The sequence below is a fragment of the Ornithodoros turicata genome, chromosome 4 (assembly GCF_037126465.1).
Source record: "Ornithodoros turicata isolate Travis chromosome 4, ASM3712646v1, whole genome shotgun sequence".
NCBI lineage: Eukaryota > Metazoa > Arthropoda > Arachnida > Ixodida > Argasidae > Ornithodoros > Ornithodoros turicata.
Genome location: NC_088204.1, coordinates 3,863,807 through 3,887,055, shown reverse-complemented (window position 1 = coordinate 3,887,055; position 23,249 = coordinate 3,863,807). Strand labels below are relative to the sequence as shown.

The 23,249-nt window shown below is 45.7% G+C and overlaps 3 protein-coding genes and 2 long non-coding RNA genes across 7 annotated transcripts in view; 2 read left to right on the top strand and 3 right to left on the bottom strand.

The window, feature by feature from the left end:
- The window catches only part of LOC135390743 (phospholysine phosphohistidine inorganic pyrophosphate phosphatase-like), a 7,404-nt gene extending 6,167 nt beyond the window's left edge, over positions 1–1,237 (bottom strand). For both annotated transcript variants that reach the window (XR_010421811.1, XM_064620598.1), the window contains exons 1-3: positions 1,006–1,237; positions 752–939; positions 18–171 (exon numbers count right to left, since the gene is read on the bottom strand). Coding sequence is in view for 1 of the 2 variants with exons in the window: in XM_064620598.1 (XP_064476668.1) it covers positions 18–171; positions 752–939; positions 1,006–1,130 (467 nt within the window). In the remaining variant the exon portion in view is untranslated. The remainder of the gene's footprint in view (positions 1–17; positions 172–751; positions 940–1,005) is intronic.
- On the top strand, positions 1,167–20,320 carry LOC135390746 (uncharacterized). The gene is made up of 4 exons (XR_010421813.1): positions 1,167–1,385; positions 1,479–1,566; positions 16,728–16,963; positions 19,792–20,320. It is a non-coding gene; the product is annotated as an uncharacterized LOC135390746 (long non-coding RNA).
- On the bottom strand, positions 1,820–5,602 carry LOC135390744 (uncharacterized). Of its 2 annotated transcripts, XM_064620599.1 has the most exons (6): positions 5,539–5,602; positions 3,770–3,993; positions 2,904–3,044; positions 2,634–2,708; positions 2,468–2,527; positions 1,820–2,070 (listed from the first exon to the last, which is right to left on the bottom strand). In XM_064620599.1, exons 2-6 carry the CDS (start codon positions 3,966–3,968, stop codon positions 1,877–1,879), a joined length of 669 nt encoding a protein of 222 aa, XP_064476669.1. In that variant the 5' UTR covers positions 3,969–3,993; positions 5,539–5,602; the 3' UTR covers positions 1,820–1,876. The 2 variants fall into 2 exon arrangements, with proteins under 2 accessions (XP_064476669.1, XP_064476670.1); XM_064620600.1 differs by lacking the exon at positions 5,539–5,602 and having other exon boundaries at positions 2,907–3,044; positions 3,770–4,194.
- LOC135390745 (uncharacterized) lies at positions 5,233–8,430 on the top strand. The gene is made up of 3 exons (XR_010421812.1): positions 5,233–6,191; positions 6,842–6,897; positions 8,246–8,430. It is a non-coding gene; the product is annotated as an uncharacterized LOC135390745 (long non-coding RNA).
- On the bottom strand, positions 10,233–23,249 carry LOC135390740 (endoplasmic reticulum metallopeptidase 1-like). The gene is made up of 14 exons (XM_064620595.1): positions 20,982–23,249; positions 19,786–19,913; positions 18,893–18,998; positions 18,280–18,426; positions 18,104–18,196; positions 17,773–17,988; positions 16,707–16,948; positions 15,877–16,066; positions 15,623–15,813; positions 14,744–14,896; positions 14,472–14,668; positions 13,872–13,987; positions 12,452–12,630; positions 10,233–12,383 (listed from the first exon to the last, which is right to left on the bottom strand). Exons 1-14 carry the CDS (start codon positions 21,571–21,573, stop codon positions 12,213–12,215), a joined length of 2,721 nt encoding a protein of 906 aa, XP_064476665.1. The 5' UTR covers positions 21,574–23,249; the 3' UTR covers positions 10,233–12,212.

Sequence of the window (23,249 nt, the reverse complement as noted above, 5' to 3'; positions counted from 1 at the left end):
AAAGATCCTAAACATACCCCTTTCCTAAGGTGATGAGGACAGCATCAGGGTTATCAACCAGCACTTCGAAGGCGCTGTTCAAGTTCTCGTAGGAAAAATTTTCACCAGCGTCGCCAAGTACAACACAGTTGGGCTTGGTCGTGTTACAATTTTCAAATTCTGGTAAAATATCTGTAAAAGTGTGTACTGGTGTTAGTTTTAGACAAGCCTACGAAATTGCAGCAATGTAAACATGAAATAACAAGATATCTGTTTAAAACAATTATTTCAAGAACAATAACACATCCAATTAATACACAATATCTGAAGTGCCATTACATATAAAAATGAGATACACACTTCATTATTTTTAAAGAAATAAGCCTCGCTTAAAGACACAATAGGGAAAATAAAAATGCCATCAGTGCTTCCACGGATATTCGAAGAAAGCTGCAAAACCTACTCTTGGATGCTCCAAGAGTGGTGACATGACCATCAACTGCCCGTCAACCCCCTACCAACAATGCGCATCTCTGCTCTCCGCTGTCCGCACCACGTTGGAAGACAACTCCCAAGCAGAACTTTGGTAGAAAAAGGCAGCAACAGCCACCATGAAAATCGGATACATGGGGATACCGAAACTTACGCAGCTGTGACGTCACTGGTCCCGTTCATCTCAGGACCAATAGTCGGCGGCTCGCGTTCTACCCAAGTGACGTATAGCAACAGTAAACGACAATTAAGCCTGGTTACGTTACTCTGCATTACTCACTAGGATGTACCAGCAGGTAAGGACGATACTCCATTTCTTCGATGAGCCTCAAAGCTGCAGGGACGCACGATAAAATTTCATTTTCGGCTATCTCAAACCCAAGACGGTGAAGCAACTCCAGAAGCTCCAACTCTGCTCTCGTTGTTTCGTTTGTGACAAATCGAAATGGTATTTTAGCGTCTCGCAGCCTGCAATGAGAAAACGCGAATAAATGTACACGTGAAGCGGAGCAAATACGAACTGTGGCAACTTACATCTTTACAGCTTCTACCGATCCCTGTATTGGTTTCTTCTGACCGCTTTCATACAGAACGCCAGTGATGTCCATTAGGACGCCTTTGATCGGCTTTCTTAGCCATGACATCATGTTGAAGCGCATAAAGACTTTGTAATCGTGCTGTAAGTTCTACTGTTCGTTCTACGCTCTACGAATTAAGATCAAGAATCGAACAGAAAAACGGTGTGGATTGGTTTGGATTGAATTGATTGCGGACTGGCTATATTCATGTAAATGCAATCCAATTCAAGTACGGGCCGAAGCCTACAACGTTAGCAGACGACATCACTCTCGCAGCATGTTGCGTTGATTACGTCGTGAGTTTGTCTTGGACCCACGTTGTCCGCACAGTCAACGGTATGTTCTACCATTGCATAGTTTGATGCCTCAGCTACGTCCTGAGCCGATCGTCCGATGTCACATTTTATTGAATTCATTTTTTTGTGACAGGTCTGTTCGAGCGTCTGAGGCTCACTACACACCACTACCCAGTAAAAGCAGCAACAACGAAAAGTGGGAATGGACAAGCCGTAGATCCGTGAGCATGATATAATATGAGCTAGAGAACTGATGTTCTGAGGCTGGAACAACATAGAAAGGACAAACACATGATATAATTCTTCACGATATATAATAATTCGGGGCATTACGTCGAGAGACAACTGTGATCATGCTGAGACGCCCGTGCGAGCATGATGCATGGTTACTATAATACAAAAACGCGTTTTACTGGTTTTACCCTGAAACACAATGTTCACAGTGTTTGTATGACACATGCAGCTTTGCTGAGACACATAAATACGCATTTTATTTTGACTAGTGAGACTTGGCGAGAAAGGACTAGTGTGCTAAGAACTCGGAGGCCCGGTATCTTTGATGAGAGCTGTGTTTGCATATTTTGCTCGCTTCAGCTTCAGAAGTTCACGCTGTATCTGGATGTGTTGTTCTCCAATCGCAATGATGCGACGTAGGCAGGAAACGATCTCGCCCTGACTGTCACCAGCGTTCCTTTCGGGGCGATGCGTCTTAGGTTTGATTGCAGCTGAAAAAAATCCACAACACAAATAGATTTTGAAAATTGTCAGAACATTTTCATTTTTAATTTCGGCCTCTGATACATTATGCAAGGTACATTCCAGGATTTTTACGGGAGCCAATAGAGAGTTGTAGAATCAGGTACCCGTGACCTGTTGAGTACCCCATATTTGAAGCAGCACTTCAGTTTGCACTCGAGTTGAGATAACGTTTTCTTTCAAACAGGTAACGCGTCAGAGTTCTAGCAGTGTTGTGTAACTATGCAACGCTGACGCTACTATATAGTCATTCCACGGTAGGGACACTACAGGACTACGAGTATGCAGAGATGCATCTTGATTTTTTTTTAGCGACCGAATAAACGTAACTGAAGACGAGGCAAATCTGGAACTGATAAAGCTTACCGGGAGATTCTGCACCGGGACTGTTCTTGACGGCGGTGTCTGCTTCCGGTATGCGCAGTCCTGCCAAAATTAGAAGCCTATGTATAGTAACTTTACGTCTTACTTTATTAATATTACTTTAAGCGGTCATTATATCATTATGTGCGCGGTCACAAATCCCACATACTGTTTTGCTCCCTCGGGGGCTCCTCTTCGGACACAGTCAAATCCGGCGAGATTAGCTCCTCGGGCACTTCTGCTTCTGAAAACAAATAGCATATTTAATTTATATACCGAACAAGATACAAACATGTCGATGTCATTTATAACATTCAATGGTACTAGCGTGCACGTAAAAGCAAGGCAACTGCAGTCTAAGCAGGTATCGCCCCAGCTACGTTTCGGCCACTCACAGGCTGTGGCGAACAAAAATTCGAGAAACAATTAAAATTCTCACCACCTGGACCACTGTTGCAAATTTCTTCCTTTATGCTGACACAGCAGTGCTCGGCCATGTCGGGTACGTCTTTTCCAAGGTCTGTCGCAGCTGGCATCATTGCAGCAGCTGTTTGAGCAAGGTACCCCGCAATGCCCATTCCTGCAACAACATATATATGAAAAAAAGATGTCAGCCACACCACGAGCACTTTGTTTGCGCGCTCTACACCCCAAGTTGAAGCAGGTACAAGTTGTAAATTCACAAGCAAGAGTAAAACACCGGGACTAGTAAAAAAATAACAGGAATACCGGTTGACGGTTCAAACAAACACTCTTAATCAGAAAAAAACACTCGCTCTTCAACGTCAACTGTTATTTTCCCACACATTCTTCGTCTTCCCCTTTGAATACGTCAGGTCCGATGTTTTATTAGTTCGTTTTGTGTACCTGAGAGTCCATTTTATTGTCAATTTACAAGCAATGCAGGTACAAGTTGCTGGAACACATCATCCCCTTCAAAGGATGTTAAATACAGGATGCAGTGTGTCAGAATAAATCCACAGACCTTGACGTGAATAATGATAATAATTGCATTGCAACTTAACACTCATAAGAACAAGCCATACATCCCTATCTTCAACCCCCAGAGGGTCCTCCACGCAAGAAAAGATATTGGCAACTTGCCAAACTTTGAGGGGAATCCCCTAGGGGGTAGTCCATTTAGTCATCTCTGCTATTATCTCTCATTTTGACCATACGTGGAACAATATCTGTGTGATATAACACAAAGTCCTGTTGCAAGATTCGACTAGCAGCGATATATTACGATTGGTGTCAGCGAGAACTAAAAAACTAACTTGATATGTGGAGCACTGATCGACTTACCATCAACCCAGGTCTTCTTCAGCCGCTGGTGCCTGACGGAGTGGATATGCTCGGCGATTCGAGTGCTCAAATGTGATTTATCGAGACTTAAAACAACGTGGCAATACTTGCAGATAATATCTGTCTCGCTGGTTTCCAAAATTTCGAAATCCTGGTTCTCTAGAACGTACTCTTGCACTGTTTTGCGTTTGCGACCCATGTTGCAAGCCTGCCCTCCCGAATGCCTGAAGAAAAAATGGTTGGGCACCGGAAATGAAGGATCGGGATTTCGGCGTTTTTCGGTATTTATCGGGGAAATAAAAGTTACTTTGGGAGGCGCTGTGTTATTGATTAATAGTCATTCGGAGCCGTTCGGTTTTGTTGTGAAGCCGTATAAATTATTGAGTAATCTTGGAATGTGAAGTGCGGACTTCGTCTCGCACACTTTGCGTTTCCCTCGTCCCCCTCTTCTGCCATTTTATTCGTGGCTTCTTCCGCTTCCGCTTCGCGGCGATTCTCTCGTCTGCTATTGTCGTCTGCTACTCGGCTATACCGACTGGGACGGCGCCGGTGGTGCCCTCTTTCAAATCTGTCTTTCGCGGTAAATTTTTGTGTTCCCTAGTCTCGGGGTTTTTACATTATGCATCATCTTCACCAGCTCGCTTGCTTCCTAGCCATTTTTTCATTGTCATATTTTGAGGGGTCACAAAACACGATTGCGCCGTCATAATCCTCGTACTGCCTGAAATCGTGCGGAAGCGTGCAGAACCTTTGGTTCCGCATTCTGCAAAGAAACAGGAAGTTTGCCGAAAAGAAAAAAAAAAAAAAAGGGGGGGGGGAGGTCCTTAGCTAAGATTTGGTGAAAGCGTGATTGCACATGCAACTCGGGAAGATGTATTATGTAAAAAAAACCCCGAGACTAGGGAACACGAAGGGACAGACACAAACACGACGTGTTTGTGTCTGTCCCTTCGTGTCCCCTAGTCTCGGGGTTTTTTTTACATAATACATCATCTTCACCAGCTCGCTTGCTTCCTAGCCATTTTTTCATTGTCAAGATGTATTTGCGATGTGTTTCTCGCGTTCCGTAGATGAATTATGGACGCACAGACTCAATTGATGAATGTATTTCCAGTATTAGGCAACTGAATATTGTAGAGTCAATAATGCGACACAAACGGTAGAAGTTATGCGAGTGGTCACGGGGAAAATAATTGAAGCCATCACCATTAATCTAAATGCACCATATCATTATTAATGCAACGCACACTAACAGAGACACTAATGCAAGTTAGGAGTGATTAAGAGAATGCCAATCGTACACTCTGGACCACTTAGGGTAAGGTGGGATAAGATGAGACAGAAATTTGCAATTGAACGTGAAATTTTTATTTTTGTGTTTAAAAAAAAATGGCAGACACATTCTCAGCGGTCTAGAGGTTCTAATATATAAATGCAGAACGAGCGTAGCCGTTCTAATGTAAACACAGAACAAACAAACGAAAAATTCGAAAACGCAGATTGTCGCACCTTGATGGAAAATCCTAGGCAATATGCAAAAAAAAAAAAAAAAAAAAATCTCTGAGGAACGAACACAAAGCCACCTAATAGTCGACTTATCCCTTTCTATGTCACATTAAATTTAAATTCCATTAAATTGTCGCGTCTTGCCCCGCGTGCATGTCATCGGATGCATTAATTTTTCTGTTCAACGCCGGATAACCAAGAGTGCCCATATTTTGTATATACGTATCTAGACGAATGCATAAAGAAATAGGATGTGAACTTACACGGACAGAAAAATCCTGCGAAACGCGGCTGCACAGATTACAAGAAAATGGACTACAGAAAAATTGCGCCTTTTTGGTGGGTCTTTACATTCCAGGCAAAACTAACAGATTTTTTTTTCTCTCTCTCTCTCTCTTCAACGTATACACCAATACGCACAATTCTCACGTGCAATAAAGCGGACATGTAGAGCCACCTATGAGTAAAGTTTCAAGCGCAATGAGCAACGCGTCTCTGAGACAGGCGGCGTCGAGCAAGAAAGTGTCGTGCAAGAAGAAAATGTCGCGTCTTGTTCCACCTTGCCCTATAAAGTCCGCCATTCGATTGCCCATTGCTGAAAATGGAATACAGCGAATTTAGCCGACCAAGAACGCCACGGCTCAAATCTTACGGCTTAAAATCAGCTCTCACGTCTGATCGCTTGTATATATCACTGCTTCTGCATCGACACCTGCTTGCCGTAGTATGAGTAGAGTCATGGCGTTTATGAGCATGTTTCTATCACGAGCCTGTTAAACGGAACGAAATGAGCTATAAAGAGTAAGTAAAGTCCGTAAGCAGTCAACTTACTGAGCACAGATGTCTGCTGGAGCACAGACAAATACCAGTAAGGAGCTTTCATTCCCTGGGGGTGACTGCGCATCGAATCATTCAGGTAGTTATTTACTGCACTTGTTTACGCGCCCATCAGGGGCGGATTTAGTGTGTGTGGGGGGGGGGGGGGTCCGGATGTCCTGACCCCCCCCCCTCAATTCCATACTTGAACATAGGGTTGAATGGACCAATCCCAGCATGCACCTGGTACTTGTCCATAGCGGACCCCCCCCCCCCCCCTCGGAAAAATCCTAGATCCGCCCCTGGCGCCCATCATGGGCGTTACCAGGATTTTTTACCTGGGAGGGGGGGGGGCAAAGCGCTTCTAGGGGGGGGGTCAGGAGTCCAAACCCCCAACCACATCTTTTTCTAGAGGTGGACGTCGCGCACTGTGTCTGTGTTCAGAGGCTCCTATTATGACATCTGAGAATAATCATTACGGCCTATGACTAAAGAGTGCACGGTTTTCACATGCGACCTTGGAGTTCCACGGGGGCCACGCCCCCCCCCCCCCCCCTCTCGGTACGTCCATGGCGTCCATTATAGAAAAAAAGAAAGAAAGGCAATCGATGGAGATGTACAAGCAGTGGGCCACTAATCTCGTGAGAGCTTCGACAAGAGCACAATATAACTAGCTCCTAGTTTTAGCAGGGACCACGAGACAAGGTAATATTTTTTTTTTTTTTCAAATGTTAGTAAATTTTACTACAGGATGGGCATCGTAGGCCTCACCGTTCTCCTGCTGGGCCTTTCCGCGACAGCACTCGGTAAGATAACGCTTTCCATTATTTGTTTGCAGTTCCGTCATTTCCAATGTTGGCGGTACCGAATTTCTAGTCCTGTACTGCAGTTCCGCTTTGCTGCAGGGTCTCCTTTCCCACCGTGTGTGTCCGTCCATAGCTTTAGAGGACCACGTGACCGAAAAATTTGCCGCTCACGGAATAAACCTCGCGTGGAATCGTACGGAATAATCGAGATGAGCCGGAAGTATCTTAGAAATTAATATAAAGTTTTGAGAAGTAATGACGTCATACAGGGTGCGCAATCCACAATGCGTCTGGTAACATTGCTCCTCGAAGGTCCATCTCCGTCTCCTCACCACAGCTGCTCGCAGTCTTCCAACGTTGGGCGGGGAGCGGAGGCGCCCGATGACGCCGCCTACTTTTGGAGAATTCGAATGTTCCACGGAGGGAATCCCCGAATACTCTCAACATGCGTCGTCTGCTCTTGCCATGTGTTACATCAAACTGGGCAACGACAACGTCTCCAATTCACGTCGGATTTTCGGGGTTATTATCAGCGACGAAGGCGGAGCAAAAACGGCACTATATAGTTTCGAAATCGACTGGGACGGACGGATGCGATAGTACAGAAGGCCTTAAAAAAATCGAATTAAGACGTCTGATGAATATGTGTGTGTGTGTGTGTGTGTGTGTCATTTTACCGAATAGCACGAAAGGTTCTGACGTGTGCAATTTGTTTCAAAAAAAAAAAAAACACTCACATAAACATAGCTCCGCGCGTTCTGGTTTGCTGGTTAATGGGAGGGTCATGGCCCTGTCCTTTTGCCGCCGTAAACCAGTGGTGGTAGTCCTGGCTCGCTGTTGTCGGCCTCACAGCGGTGGGCAACGTGTCGACGTGACATGGCCAGCACGCTACCACTGAGCCATTTTTACCAGTGGCCCCAGAGAATTGGAGATAGAAGGAGCGGCCGAACTATGACCGAGCCAGGAGCAATGCTCTTTCAAACCCCCGAACAGCTGAGTAGCAGGCAACGTTTCTCCGAACCAATCAGCGAGCTCAGACTGTGTAGCGTCAGCGTGAGGTCACAGGCCAGGCAGATATCACAAGCTGGGTATACAACTCTCCACCACCGTTGCGGACGGTCGCTTTTTTGCGGCGTACTTTAAATTCAATTTCGATTTTTGAATTCAATTTCAATTGAGGTGCTCCTCATGGTGCATTTTAACACATTTATAGAAAGAAAACAGGGTGTTGAAAATGAGTTCCGCGCTACTTTAAACGCGTGCGGCACAATGCCCAAAGATGCAACCAATTCTTGTGCTTCAAATAATTGGTTACCATTTTTTTACCGTTATCTCCGTCTCGTCCTAGGAATTCTCCACTGTCCGGGGAAAATTTCCCTTTTGGAGTGCCTCCACATGATGTTCTACAACTCTTGTGAGTCGGACACTGATTGTCAGTACATCTGCTGCGAGTACAGCTGCAAAAATTTCTGCTCCGAGGACTACATAAATCGATGGCCCTGAACGAGTCAATAAAAATCTTACTTCGTGCTAGCGTGGGATTGTTTCAATGCATTGAATCCAAAACGTTCCCCAACCTACAAAAAAAGCTGCATATATATGTGCGCCATTTGTAAGGCCAATGCAAGGACGCAGGATGTACGAACACCACGAAAAGAACAGAAAAGAAAAGAACGAAAACTTTATTTTAGATAACGAATGGGGAGTTTCATCGCCAGGGTGTGGAGAATGAAATAATGAGGATCGAAGTCCTATGGTGTCCAAAAAGGTCATCGGCTCCGCAAGGGGGTGTATTTTACATGCTTTTGACAACATATTGTGCGATCTCACAAAATATTAGGAGGGGTCTCCTCCATATTTTACGGGTTGAAGGAGGAGGACTCTGAATAAACCACGTTATTGTCTGCCACATTGAGCCAACACCAGAGAAAGCCTGCTTGCTCGTCGACGTGATGTAACAACTCATAAAACGAGAGCCAACTAATAAAAACAAACTAACAATTAATACACTTAATCAAAATAAACCAAATGAGCCAATCAGGATCGTGTTTTCAACGGCGGCAGCCAATCACGAACGCGCTTTCACCGGTCGTGGCCATGGAGAAGAACCACTGTCGTCTGCGAGTGGTAATTGTACGTACCCCGCATACTAAATGGGAAAACTTGAAAATAAAGCGCAAAATGGTCCCAATCTTTCTCAAAACTGATTTTCTGGAAAGCGTGTTCCACTTTTGGTCTAAATATTCAGGCCTGCAGGAGGCAATAAACAGGCCTTCTGCATCTAGGCGGCGTAGATTGGATTGAGCGTCACAGTCGATCTTCCTTGGAATGAGCCCTCTCCCAGATCCATTTCGTATGGTCCACCTTTTCGATTCGACCATACAGATAAAAAGATAAAGCTCGATAGCGCAACACCGGATGACAGTCTAGCAACTGTGATACGACCAAAACGAGCGCGTGAGAGCAGCGAAACCGAAACTAGGCTTGCCAGGGTCTCTCTTGCACAGATCTCACCGTCACAGACACTCTCTCGCACTTGCAAGTTACGAGAAAGCAGCATTGTTGCAGAAATTTCGCGGAAAGTGCTTCTCACAGGTTTGTATGGGTACATGTTTTCAAAGCGTGGTGAGTGACAAACATATGAACGAACGGTTGATGCACTTGTCAATGGTAGGGGGGATTGCTCGTTATCGTTAATCAGAAAGAAAGCGCAGAAACCGGAAACTTAGCAGAGTTTCCCGACACAGCAGGAAATGAAAGTTAGCGACGGTTAACACATTGTAAAGGTGTTTAAGAAACAAAACTGTTGGTCTCAATTTAAAAACACGAAAGCAGACTCAGCAAGATTAAAAAGGCGCGCAAATCAGTTTCCGGTCGTCTGCCACAACGGACGCCCATGGTCTGGTGCAGGTGAAATGATTCAACACGGCTATTCACTGAACATGTGTGAGTGTATATTACTTCTGTTCCGAAAACAGCACAACCAAAAGCTTTAAGCACTACCTGGCTCCCATTAACCAAATATGGACATTCACATTCCGAAAAATTCCTATCGGGATATAACCTCCACAGCTGGAACCTTGTTGCCCCTTTGTTATTCTCCTTACTGCAAAATGACATCTAGGCATGGCCAGCAGCTTTTCTTGACTGACAGTCGCCCATGTCTGACATGCTTATGTGTATACCGTTTGCTGCCAAAGCTATTTTATTAACGTACTAGAAATACACTTATCAAATCCTAACATCTACTATATAACAGCATACTGTCATATTGGTCCCAAGCTCAAGGTATCTACAGGCTCTCAAAAACACCACTGGAATGTTGAACACAGCCATGAAAAGCGCAAACATGTATTGACAGCGAAACAAAGGCACAAGAACACCCACTTGCGACGGCAAGTGTTCGATGGTACTCAAAGCACAGAACATTTTGAGACCAACACCGCGAAGGCTTGGTCCCCGCACGCACAACAGGTACATTGCAGTCTGATATACAAACGTAACCACACTATGTGGAGCACCACTCCAAATTAACGTTAATGTGCTATCTAGTGCTCGTGTCCATAATGTACGCTAGTTATGTATGTTGTGCACATTTTTTTTTGTTTACTAATAGCACACGTATATACGACTAGCCTCTCAGAATATCGATTGAAACTTGGCTCCTTGCACTTTGGAGCTAATGGACACAAAGAAAAAAGCTAATGCAAAATTCACATTTGAATTTTGTTTGGCTCTGGATGAAGAAGGATGAAGAAATACCGAGCTATATATAACATGAATTGAGACCACAAATATCGTTTCGCACTTTCATGAAACGTGTTATTTCATCGTGGATGTCACAGATTGTTAAGGAAATTTCTGTTTGCTCAACTAGCTCGTTAAACAATCCCGGCACAACACACCACTTCCGCAAGGCTAGATTGTAAGTGCAAAAGCTAAGAAATGTGCAAAACCATTGGTGGTGGCCAGCTACAGCATTACAAGGAATGTTTGTTCCAAGGTTATTGCCAACAACACTGTGCGCAACAATAGCTCTGCCACACACCCCCTGTTCGGCACGAAATCACAGCAAAAAGTTTATCGAGAGCGGACGCAACAAATCATAGTCAACAGTAAGGCAGCATAGCGTCAATACTCGGTAAAAAACATTGCAACCGCAAGCAGAGCGCTAGGTAAATGGCGTCGAAACAATAACAGCAAAATAAATACTCTATCTAGAAAAACGATAACAAATACCACGCACATACAGGCACAATGAACGAGGCTGAATGCATTATCCTCACCGTGCAGAAGTGCAGTCCTGTGTCATGTTCAGCACTATAATGGTGTTGGATTAAACTGACTAGCTAATAGCACAAGCACCTGTTGGCATGACAGTGCAGCTGCCTGCACACACGTTGCGGTGTGCAGATGAGAGGGCAGTGTTTTCCCACACCGATGTTGACAACTGTCGCAGTCAAACACAGTCAAAACTAACCTCGTACTTGAGAACAACTGCGGAGGGAAGGGGGGAAAAGCAATGATATGTTGCATAGATGGTCACACACGTGAGCTGTCGACTAAAAGACATGCGCAGAGTGGTGAAGGTACAGAGTGGGGGCAGTACCACACACGTTTGTTCATGATGCAGCCACCTTTTTCCTCATCGAAATACAGTTCCTAACTTAAGTCACGCTATACTTCCTCAGGTACTTCTGTGCCTCAGTTTACCCGGGACAGCTACTTTATTACTTCTAGTCACATTAATAACTCCGCTAACTGCGTTAAAAAGGGCTAACTCGTCGGCTCAAAAGCTACGGAAATTCTACTCTGCCGCCGTCGACTACGTGTAGCCCGTCGTTGCGTGCCGAGGAAGCTTGAGGAGTCGGGAAGTCACAACGGCGGATGAACGTGAGACTGTTCGCCCGACATACAGAACGTGTGTACGCTTTGTATGTCTGTCTGCTCGGCACGGTTCAGGTCCCTATATGTAGTTCGTTGCGGAGCGCGACGTCCACAACCAAGTCGACTTGAGATGCGATATGCGAAAGTGGCAGGGTGGCTTAGATGCTTTAAGGGAACCTGCAACAACCTCCCAGCTCAGCTAGACGTAACTCTTCGAAACTGAGATGAAAAGGAAAAAGAGAAGAAAAAAAACAACAACAGCGGAAGTCGTCCAGAATTGCCACACTTCAGCTGGAATTCATTATAAAAAGATGTGTGCGGTGACCTTCCTAAATAAATACCTTAGACCCTCATCTCCTGCTTGACTGCAGCCACAAGCACTGTTGATTTGTCTTTAAAAACCACAAGGAACGTTTCAACCGTCTTGTTCAGAAAATATAGAAGTCTGCACTGGCTGCCCACGGTGTGGGGTGTATCCAGTCAGGCAGTTCCTTGAGGAAAAGCTGGAAGGCCATTTGGCGGTGATCATTTTGCTGCATGTAATACGTGTAGTACCCCAGGTCGACGACGGGCTCCGAACTTGGTCTGTCCGTGGGTACCTGGAACAGGGAACGGGAAAGAAGGGTTTATGACGGATGAGCATCGTGCATGGAAACATGTTTCTTACGTCAAGATCGATCCAGAATTCCCACGGTCCCAGGTCCTCTCCCTGAGACAAATAGACAAAATAAGTGGGGCGTCCGCCATCCCAGGGATGCCCCTTCACGACGGGCCCCCTCGTGAACGACCAGCCGGACAGGTTGACGCCTTTCCGAGGTGACAGCGTCATCCCCATGTGCGTTGGCCCTGTCGGAAAGAAAGAAAGACTTTGCATAACCTCATTACGTTTTACAAAAAATACTACGCGTAAAAATAGCAGTGATGGCCACTAACGTACTCCTACAGTAGTTTAACTATAACTACTAAGTACTTAACGATGGAGTAGTTTAACTATATAGTAGTTCAACTACCTTTCAGGGGAATAGTTAAGACTACTTCTTTAACTACCGCAATGTATTTTTACTACATCTATAACTACTTAAAGTTGTCCATCAACACCAATCCCTTGTAGTGTTCTTGGACACCCAAATATGAATCACGAGCGGTGATAACGATATTTAAAATATACTCTCGTGCCTACGTCGCTTAATTCACGTAATGTCGTAAAATCCACTGCCTGTCTCTTGTATAGTACGCGCTGACAAAAGAGCTTGCTGCGGAAATATTTTCTATGGAGTGAAAGCTTCCGCTATAAAGGTAGTATACAACATGCGACGGACCATGTACAAGATTTATACCCTTGTCACACGGGCAGTCTTCAAGGACCATTGAGATCAATTACCATTGAAAATGCAGGTAGCACCACCTAGCGTGTAATGTGTCAACCTGTCAGGAAACATTGGATCCAATGCTCTTGGAGAAGTTGACGCGTTACACGCTTGGTGGCGCTATGTGCATTTCCAATGGTCATTGGTTTCAATGGTCGTTGAAGACTGCCCGTGTGACAGGGTTATTACACTCAGGCTCCTACTACGTCACAGATCAATGCGCCACGTACAAATATTGTGGTGGGTCCCGATTGCGTCACTGTGGACCGTAAAATATGGTCGCTTAGCCACAATGAACGACCATGTAGCCATCGTATGCGGTTTCAGTGCAAATTCATGCAAATGAGGCTTCACTATAGACAAGCATTTAAAGTGAAATTTAGTACACATGCACGGCACAATTGCGCTGCACCTCCGTTCTCATCAAACAAGTAGCTCAAGGTAAAAGTCAGAAGCACAATCGTGTCGTAAAGCTTGCGACGAAATCGGAAGTATAGTTGGCGCCTGCAGTAACCTAACCTAACCTAACCTAACCTAACCTAACCCAACCTAACTACTATTTCGAGTTAACTACATGTAGTTAACTCAAAATAGTAGTTGCCACTACATTTCTGCAAGTAGTTGACAACTACTTTTTAACTATACAATCAGGTAGTTTAACTAGTAGTTCAACTACATGTAGTCAACTACTGGCCATCACTGAAAAATAGTTCCACTCGCCTGTGAGGTTAAACGTCAGCCTCCTCGTGCCAAAAGTTCCAGCTTTTTGAGATACCAACTGGAACTTTCGCTGTCTGTGAAAGATGGGCCCTGGTGCATCGATGTAGTAAGTTTCTCTGGAACGCACAGGAACTACGAATTAGTGGAGAGACAAGCTTTATATGGCAACACCGCCTAGACAGAGAAAGCCTGCGCATTGCCTCCTCTCCCTCTTCCAAATAAGAGTCGGAAGAGTCTGCTACCGCGGTTCACTGTTCCGCGAATTCAAGAACCTGCAAATGATTGCGGCTCACCTGGAACCTGCAGACCTAATATTTAGACAAAAAAGTGCGAGACTCTTTCCAGAAAATCAGTTTTGAGAAAGATTGAGACCGTTTTCCCATTTAGTACGCGGTGACGTTCGATCACAGCTCGCAGACGACGGTGGTTCTTCTCCGTGGCCGCGACCGCTGAAAGCACGCTCGTGATTGGCTACGGCCGTTGAAAACACGATCCTCATTGGCCGGCTCTTAACTGTTACGTCGCGTCGACGAGAGTGCTGGCTTTCTGTATCTAGGTGGTGTTGTTTATGACGCCGTTCGGTCGAGCAGTGCAGTGTACCTTAATTTGGAGATGACTGGAAAATAGTACGGCATGCCGCAGTAGATGTGCTGAGTGCAGTCAACCTTCGCTATCTTACGGCCCTTCGCGACTTGCTTCAGGCTGCGTGGTCCGTTGTAGTCGAGCGGCACGGCCCAGATGCCACTGTCCTCTCCAATCCTTTCTTGCTGTTGGTTGTGGAAAGTCCGTTCGACGTTCTGCGTAAAAGTGGACGCGGGTCAGTTGTCGATCTAGCGCGAGACTGGAAGGAATGTTCCAATGAACAGGCTCACAAAGAACAGTATCCTCTGCGGGGACGCGCGGCCGTTGGCAGCGGAGTAGGGGAATCCGAGTGGGCTAACGGCTGTCGCCATGGAGATTGCGCACACTCCAAGCAGAACGTAGACCAAACGGGAGCCATTGCTGGAAACGTGGACGAAGGGTATCTGCATTTTTGTAAAACAGAACGATGGGGAAATGAGCCGAAGAGAGCAGACACGGACGACACAGGCATATAACCCTCCTGAGCTGTTTGATTTGCTGTGATGCAGTTATAAACAAGTCTGGCAGATGTACAGCAGGGTTAAGGAGGGTTCAGAAACCAGCGATAACTTGTCTTCAGTGCACTATTTGTAGCATTGTGGCTGATATCCGTACTGCTTCAAAAGAAATGCTACGTCACTACTACGACCTACTAGATTATAGGGACCATGTCATAATCGACGAACCCTACGAGATCTGCATCAGGATTGGATGATGGAAATTTGAATTTCGAACGCGCAGAAGCAGACGCACGATTGCCGTAGCAGACGACAGCAACAGTTCCTATGAAAACGCACAGAATGATGATGATAATCAACGTTAGAAGGAAGCATCTCTCGTGGGGCATCCACCGCTTGTACAAAAGCACTACGGTGAGCTAAAGTACAGAGTACTGAAGAAATTGAGGAAGCAATAATCGGGCCGATGAGTAGCGCCACCACTCCCTTCCAAAAATGGCCTCCAAATACGGCGCTGGGAAGGGGTCCGTATGACATGGTCGCCATAATCTAGTAGGTCGCGATCACTACACAGCTGCTCGCAATGAGCAAAGTGGGCAAGCCACAATGTGAGAACACTGGCAAAAGGCAATTTATTCTCCTAAAAGAGCTATCTTATCAACGTTATCTTACCATGTAAGACGTGCAGAAAATGGCGTGGAACGAACAGATGACTGCTGCAACAATCTCCGGATTTGTCAGTGTGCCAATGCGTCCCATGATGGGAAACAGCGCTACTTCGATGTTCATGCTGAGGCAGATGGTTAACAGCAAAGGAATCACGCTTGCCACTATGACGATGAGCACCAGCCACCCGTGCTGTCCTGGAACGGAAGATGATACCATTTTGTGGAATCTAACCCCTCCACGAAAGGGGGGGTAAATACCTTGCTTTCCGAGCCTGAGGAACCAGATGGAAGCAGCAGAAAAGACAGTGCCCGCGAAGACAACCCAAGCAATGGGAATGTAGATGCCGTTTACACCCGAAGCCATGAGCACGACCAGAGCAGCGATCCACAGTAGCTGGTTGGCATCTTGGTAGTGCTCCAGGGCTGTCCACTCTCCATCTTCCCAGTCCTGGAACATTTGTTTACTATCGAATAGCTTCAGAAATCTCAAGCAGCACAACATGTTGGCCCAATATTAGACCGATATTGGCAATACTGGCAAAACATTGGTCCAATCATGGCCCGATATTAAGCCGACATTGCCAACCTACATATGTAGGGGAAGATTGTAACAGATATGGATATCATAGTCGAACAGCAGTTCAAATGAGCAGGCCATTATCCATCTCGTAAAGCTAGGGACAGATCTGGACCCTCACTTTTGGAAGGGGAGAGGAGAAACCATTAATGTTTAATCTTATAATTTGGGGGGGGGGGGGGGGGGGGGCATCACCCAACCGCGCCCCTCCTGGATCCGCCATGACGTAAGGCTTGGAGAAGCCTCTTTTTTGTGCAAGAAAATTGTTCCACCTGCATCGCAGTATCGAGCTACTCAAAGCCACTGCATATTATAATGACATACAGGTATCCAGCTGAACAGCGGATGCCACGATCAAACAACTTTGCGACAGAATGCATCGAGAAGCTCCACAGAATGAAGAGGAGATGCTTTCATTTTGTGTAGCTGCTGTTTGACTTAGATGTCCATCCAGTTACTGTGTACAGCATCAAATGTGTTCGTCGAAGTAAAAGACAAAGTGTTCGAGTACCCTCTCTTTTCTCCTCGACAGCGCAATCCTCCAGTGCACTGCCAGCATGGTACCGACGCAGGAGCAGTAGTACAGGCCAATGGTCAGGTACGGCCTGGCGTACCAGGACATGGTGCTGCCGAACAGGGTCAGGACAAGTGCCACAGCCACGGAGGTCAGCACACCAGCGACCATCGATGCGAGGATGACTCCCAAGGCTCTGGCACGACACCAGGCCACAAGCATCATGCCGTGCTTGTTGCCTGGATGAAGATTGGGTAAGATTTGCTGAGACTGTGTCGCCCCTTGCTACGTGTATATTTTTTGTGCGTCTCGACGAAGCTCTCAGATAAAATAATACACTACACGTCACCGAGTGATAAAATTGGTGATAGAGGCGGCTTAGAAGACAACTCTGCATTGGGGGATGTGTCAGATGCCCAAGATTTGCACGAAAATTGCCACACTGTTTAATTTTCCTCGTATGAATCGTGGAAATTGGTTGCCGACCTCTTGCCGACCTCGTGAGCCTTCTGCGCACACTGGTGTGGTTAGTTTTGTGGCAGTGTAAGCTTTGCTACTATCTCCATAACAAACACTGAGACTGGGGCAAAGCATATAAACACAAGACTTGTGTTTGTATGCTTTTTGCCCCAGTCTCAGGATTCGTTATGGATATACGTTATCCACCAGCTCGGCCGCTTTTTAGCCGCTCTTTCCTACTGCGTTACTTTGAACACCTTATTATAATTTTGAAACACAAACTTTTAGCCTTCTGTAGGTATGCTTTCGAGAGTTAATTTCAAGGTGACAGTGATTCTCCCGAGAGCTAAGATGGTAGAATTCGTCGCTGACACTGTACAGTAGAGAGCATTTTGTTACTCCTTTCTAAGCTATGGCAACAAGCTTGGAATCTAAATTTTTTATACAATTTTCTGGCATCACTGATGAAAAGTCCTGACAAATGCTATACAGCAGTATTTTTGTTCCAGAGGAGGCGTGCAGTACTTTATTTTAGCAGACCCTGTGTTTTGTAATGTTTGACCACGAGCATGTTCCGTCAGGAGAAGGTCTGTCGTCTGCTCACCGTTTGGTGCAGCCTTTTTGATTCGCCACGCCAAGGAAATGAAGGTGATAGCAATGGCAAGCTTTGCAAGAAGGTTGCCCATTGGATACGAGTAGGTCACCATAAAGATGCACATGAAGTCGAAATAGACTGCGCGAGGCTTGTTTGTCCGCGGAAGATCGGTTGCGAATTCTGGTGCTTCCAGGATTTTCGTGACAAGTCCCAGTATGTTGTCGCCTGGATGCAAAGCGGAAACGATTAGCCTACTTCAGCCATGGCAGAGTGTGATCATTGGTGATACATGGGTAGAGGACGTGTTTTTTGCTCCCTACTGTAGAAAAAGCACGCTTACCTGCATGTTGAATGGATCCGTCTTCAATGTAATCCATGTTGTCATACTTTGTGTGGTACACGTAGCCGTTCTTGGCAAAAGCAAAGTCGAGGCCTGGAAAATTTAAGAAAACAATTTATAAATAAATAATAAATATATAGAGCAGGATGTATCGTACGGTGTAGATGACCACTAACCAGGTATGTGGCCAAAGTCCCTAAAGATTCGAAAGTCCGTGTCCGAGAGGATCACTCCGCTCCGAAAGATCTCTTCCGCCACGATGGAGCCGAAGGGGCGTACGGCCCCCTCGACGTACGCACGTACGAGCCAGGGGTCGCCGGAGCCTGCAGACCAGTTTTAAAAATTCTTCCAGCAGTCTTACACCCTTGTCAGACAACACACTAAATGGCAGTTTAGTAATTGTCCTTTAGGATAAAGGACCTTTGTGTCTGTGACCTTTAGAAATGACCCCCTAGCAATAACTGGCATTTTCGGCTAACGGAGTCCACTAACGGCCTTTAGAAAACGGCGTATTTATTTTGCAGCTTATTGTAACTATTCTTTGCTTGTAGCATTTACAAATAATTCTGGTTCATAAGCTTCTTTAAAGTGTTCAACTACGAGGCAGGTTCCAACGGTGGTTGTTCATCGCTCTGACTTCGTCTGTCTAGCATTGTGCTTCCAAAACTTGAAGAAATTAAGTACCAGTTAAAATGAAAAACACATTACAGTTCATGATACCATACTCTTTACTTATACAACCCAGTCCACTGCAGTATTTCACAAAGAGAACGTTTTGAGCAGACTTACTGGCTTGAAACAGTAGCTCTTTCCCTCCAGCTCCACATGCTTCGAGATTCACAAATGCCTTGACGTCCTTCGCCCACTTGTGTTGAGTTATGAAACCGTGGGATCCCTTGGTGTGCGAAAGAAAACCATAAGCCCGTTCAGATGGAAGCTGGGCTTGCTACTCCGAATACTCAGAGTAACTCAAAAAAAGTATTTTGATAAGTTAAGTTAAGTTACTGAGTGCCTGGCAAGAGGGTAACTGGATAGGTACTGAATGCTCAACCTAGATAAGTATTTGAGCAAATACTAAATACTCATAAATGTAGCTCATTACTATCAAGTTAAATATGTTAAATTCACTGGCAAACAAACAAACAAAAAAGGGCAGATTAAAGAATATACTTGTTCGATACTCAATGTTTTTGATGCGTTCAAAAGTGGTTAACCCGGAGTATCTCGGATGAAATGTTTGACACAGTGCCCAGCCAAAACACGCACAGTTCATCTTTTTCCCGAACTCCTTGTCTCCCCTCAAAAAAAAAAAAAAATGAAGGGAAGTGCCTTTGGAGCAACTTGAGCAACAATTTACTTCCAAAAAGGTATTTAAGCTACATACTAAATACTGACTTTTAAAAGTATTTAAGTTAAAGTAGCTTGAGTAGAGTATTTCCAAGATATGTCCAGGGAAAATCCTGTTTTGCGTGTGTCATTTTATGAGGTGTTCCTATTTGGAGGTCCTCAGAACACTGAGGACCTACAAGGACTGATTGCGATATATATGCCATATTGCCTATTGTTGTGCCAAGAGACCTAATCTTGATTGTGCTCTTTGCATTGTGCATTGAAATAGGCATGTCAAAGATGATGGCTGTCTGTCATTTGCGCTGTCGAAATGGATGTTATATTTGGATTACCTGCAGGATGTTCTCTTCTGCTCCATTAAACAAGAATATGATGGGGTGGGGCAATGGTGTTGGTCTCCGCGAAAGCACCTGCAGGATCTCCATCAGGATGGCACAGCTAATGGCATCATCGCTGGCTCCTGAAATTAATGCGACGTTACGTGATGAGTGCCCGGCGATGTTGGAGGCATAGGGCATTCCCAGTGGCCCGAATGTTTCACTGCTGTGCCGATATGGCTTGTTTGAAAATGGCACCGGTTGGATATTTTTATCCATTCTTGATCGTTACATGATGGCTGTTGTGTCGATCCATGAAAGTTTTTTTTTTTTTTTAACTTACTTGAAGTGGTGACAATAAAGAAATTGCATTACTTAAAGTAGGGACAGTATACTGTACAGGAATGAAATTACTTCAGGGGCGGGTTTAGACCCTCGGTTTGTGGGGGGTAGAAAAGGAAATCCCACGTATAATCAGACGTTTTTTTGGGGGGGAGGGGGGAACGCCCCCTGGATCTGACAGTGAATCACTTGGATCAATTTATAAAAAAGCAATTGGAATCCGTCGTATTAGCGCTCACCCACATGAATTGCCATTGCAAAGCGCACAGTGATTTCGCGTAATTTTGTTTGTTTATTGCAAATTGTTCACCACCGACCTTCTGCAAAAGCCGCGCTGACAGCGCGTTTTGCAGTGCGGCCAACTTACGGTACTCAAGAAGCCCGCTTCCGGTAACGGGTCAATGTCGTCTGCTACCGCAGGCGACAGTTTCGGTGTCGCGGCTTTTGCTAGCTTTGAACGGTTCGCGGAAAAAAAACGACGATATCCCCAAACTAAAACTTCGTTTTTAAATCACACAAGAATAAATGTGCATACAAAGCGCAATTTTTGTCGCACTGTTTCTTTAAACGGGACCCCGCCCTTGCATTATATGTTCGCATCCGCTCATGGTGGGATAACTTCGGAAAAAGAAACAGGAGAAAGCAAAAAATCCGTTTTCAGAAAAATCCAAGAAGACTATCTGCAAGTTCCGCGCTTCTGCTAGCATAGCGCCCTTTTCTTTATTGTTGGGTTAGCTGGTTGCGGCTGGCCATTAAAGGTGGGGTTGCTCTTGCCCACTTTCAAGAGAGCGTTCTTTTCTGGGTCAATGTCTGAGAGAAAAGGAAAAAAAAAAAAAGTAGCGGTAATCAGAATATTTGGTTCACGTTACCTGGGCTCGTAGGAGCGCTGTCGTAGTGACAGTTGAGCAAAAGCGTAGGTCCCGCACTAGAGGCATTTTCCTTGGGAGAGAGGCGAACCACAACATTCTTCACGGCACGGTAACTGGATGTGAATCCGTCGATGAAATCCAGGTAGAAGGATCCGTTTGCTCTCTGCACATCGCTCTCGATGAAGTGCACGGGATCGGCCTGTGATTCAATGTACGTCAGCTGCCGCTGAATGATGTCAACAGCAGCAACTTCGTTTTCGTAGCTGCCCACTGAACGCGGACCAAGCGAGACGATTTCGACCAAGAAATTTTTGGCCCGCTTGCCGATGAATTTTGTTCGGCCCAGCTGATTCCCCGGAACTTCTCTGACGGCATCCGGCAGGGTATTCTGTGCGTAGTGTGCCGCGCACGCGGATATGATGTAAAACAGGAGCAAATAAAAGTAAAAATCGCCACTCAAGAGGTAGTGCCGCCTTCGCATACTTTCATGTTTCGCTCCTTCTTCTAATGTTCCATTCCAATGGGAATTATGCACACCGTTCGAGCCTTTTTGGCGGAACCGAAGCACGCCGTCCTGCATCGCGCCCGCCATGTTGGTTCGCGATGCTGGCGCACGTGACCCTCTGGGTGACGTCACGCTGACGTGGACACTCGCCGGGGATCTTCATTTTTTTTTTCTTCCAAAATTTGACATGTCAGTTTTGTTTCGCGCATATTTTGTTGTGCGTTCGGCTTTTCTGATGGGGAGGTGAGTTATTTTAAGTTGGATCTCGACTGCAGTGCTACTTGACATCTGCTACAGGGTGCTGCAGGAATTCGTCTGCAATCTTAGGTCCGAGCGCGGTGTCGTCTTGCCCATGTCTTCTGCTGGCAACGAACACATATTACTGTGTTTTATGGAAAAAGATTTGTCACTATGACGTTGTCCGTCTTATGTCTCTAATACTTTTTTTTTCTTTCTGCAATTGAAGATAAATGATTGGGCGCAGCGGAAGAAGCGGATGTTACCTCGAACGACGTTTCTGCTCGGGGAAAGATAGGAGAAAGTGGAACAAATGGGCCCTCTGTGGTTCCGCTAGATGAACCTTTTATTGCGAGTGTAACGGTGGACATGTATCTTGCGCGCAGCCGTATATAGTGGAGACATTAGTCAAGTTGTGCTCGTCGTCTGCTATCCCTTTCGTCTGCGTTGCGCGGTTTCTTCTTGGCGCTGTTTCTGCTTGTTTGGGGCATTGTATTGTCGTTAAGCCAGAGTGCTGCTGAAGGCTCTCTGCCGGGCGCACGCCTGGCATTGGATGGGCGTTCTTCAGTCATCAAGTTCGCGGACGGACAGTTGTCAAGCGCACAGGGAGGGGTCGATACGGGGTCGACAACCGCTTTGCCTTATACAACGTATGACGACGGACGTCTTCCAAATCTGGGTCGGCGAAGAATCCGCATCCGCAGTGGTGGCTCACTTTCATATCCGCATCCGATTCACGAGATAGAGACTTCATCTTCTCGTTTTCGTGTTGCTAGATGTTCCTTTTATTATTTGTGCTTGCAAAAGGGGATGCATTGCAAGCGTTCTAAACGCAGGCAAACGCATTTATTCACACTTTATCCGCGATCCGAAAGTAATGTACCGATGCCCGCGGATGTACACCTGCGGCTAGTGCAGGGCTTTAGCGTCCTCTATACATGTACTGGACATTGCGAAGTTATTGTCTGAACACGAAACACACTGGCACAAATAACCGTAAGGTTGTAGCGTCGAAGTTAACACCCACTGCTCGAATTTGTCCGGAAGCGCTCTCTCTCCATCCGGCCGTCGAGTGTCTTCTGTTTCCGGACACTTTCCCGCTCTTTTATTCCCCTAACATCTTTACCAAAAAAGAAAAAACGGCTGTCCGACACGACAAGCCGTACTCTCTCTCCATTCGGGTCAGCCGAGTGACCGGAGGCGGAATGGATTTGGAATCAGGTCATTTCGCGTGCCGTTCTTTCATTTTTCTCCTTGGGCTGCCCGTCCAAATAATCAGGAATGTAATAATGACGAATGTGGGAGTGTCAAAGAATGTACAATAAGGTCTCTCTCTCTCTCTATCTCTCTATTTTTCATTACATAACTCATCTTCGACTTCACGCACCAGAGGAATGATTGGAACTGTGAAAAGGTAGCGGATATCCGGCTCGTGCCCGGCACCGGTAGATTTGTCGTGTCGTGCACGTGCTCGAGCATTGAACCGAACCAACGTTGTTGGTTCAAACGTACTGTTTTTTTTATGT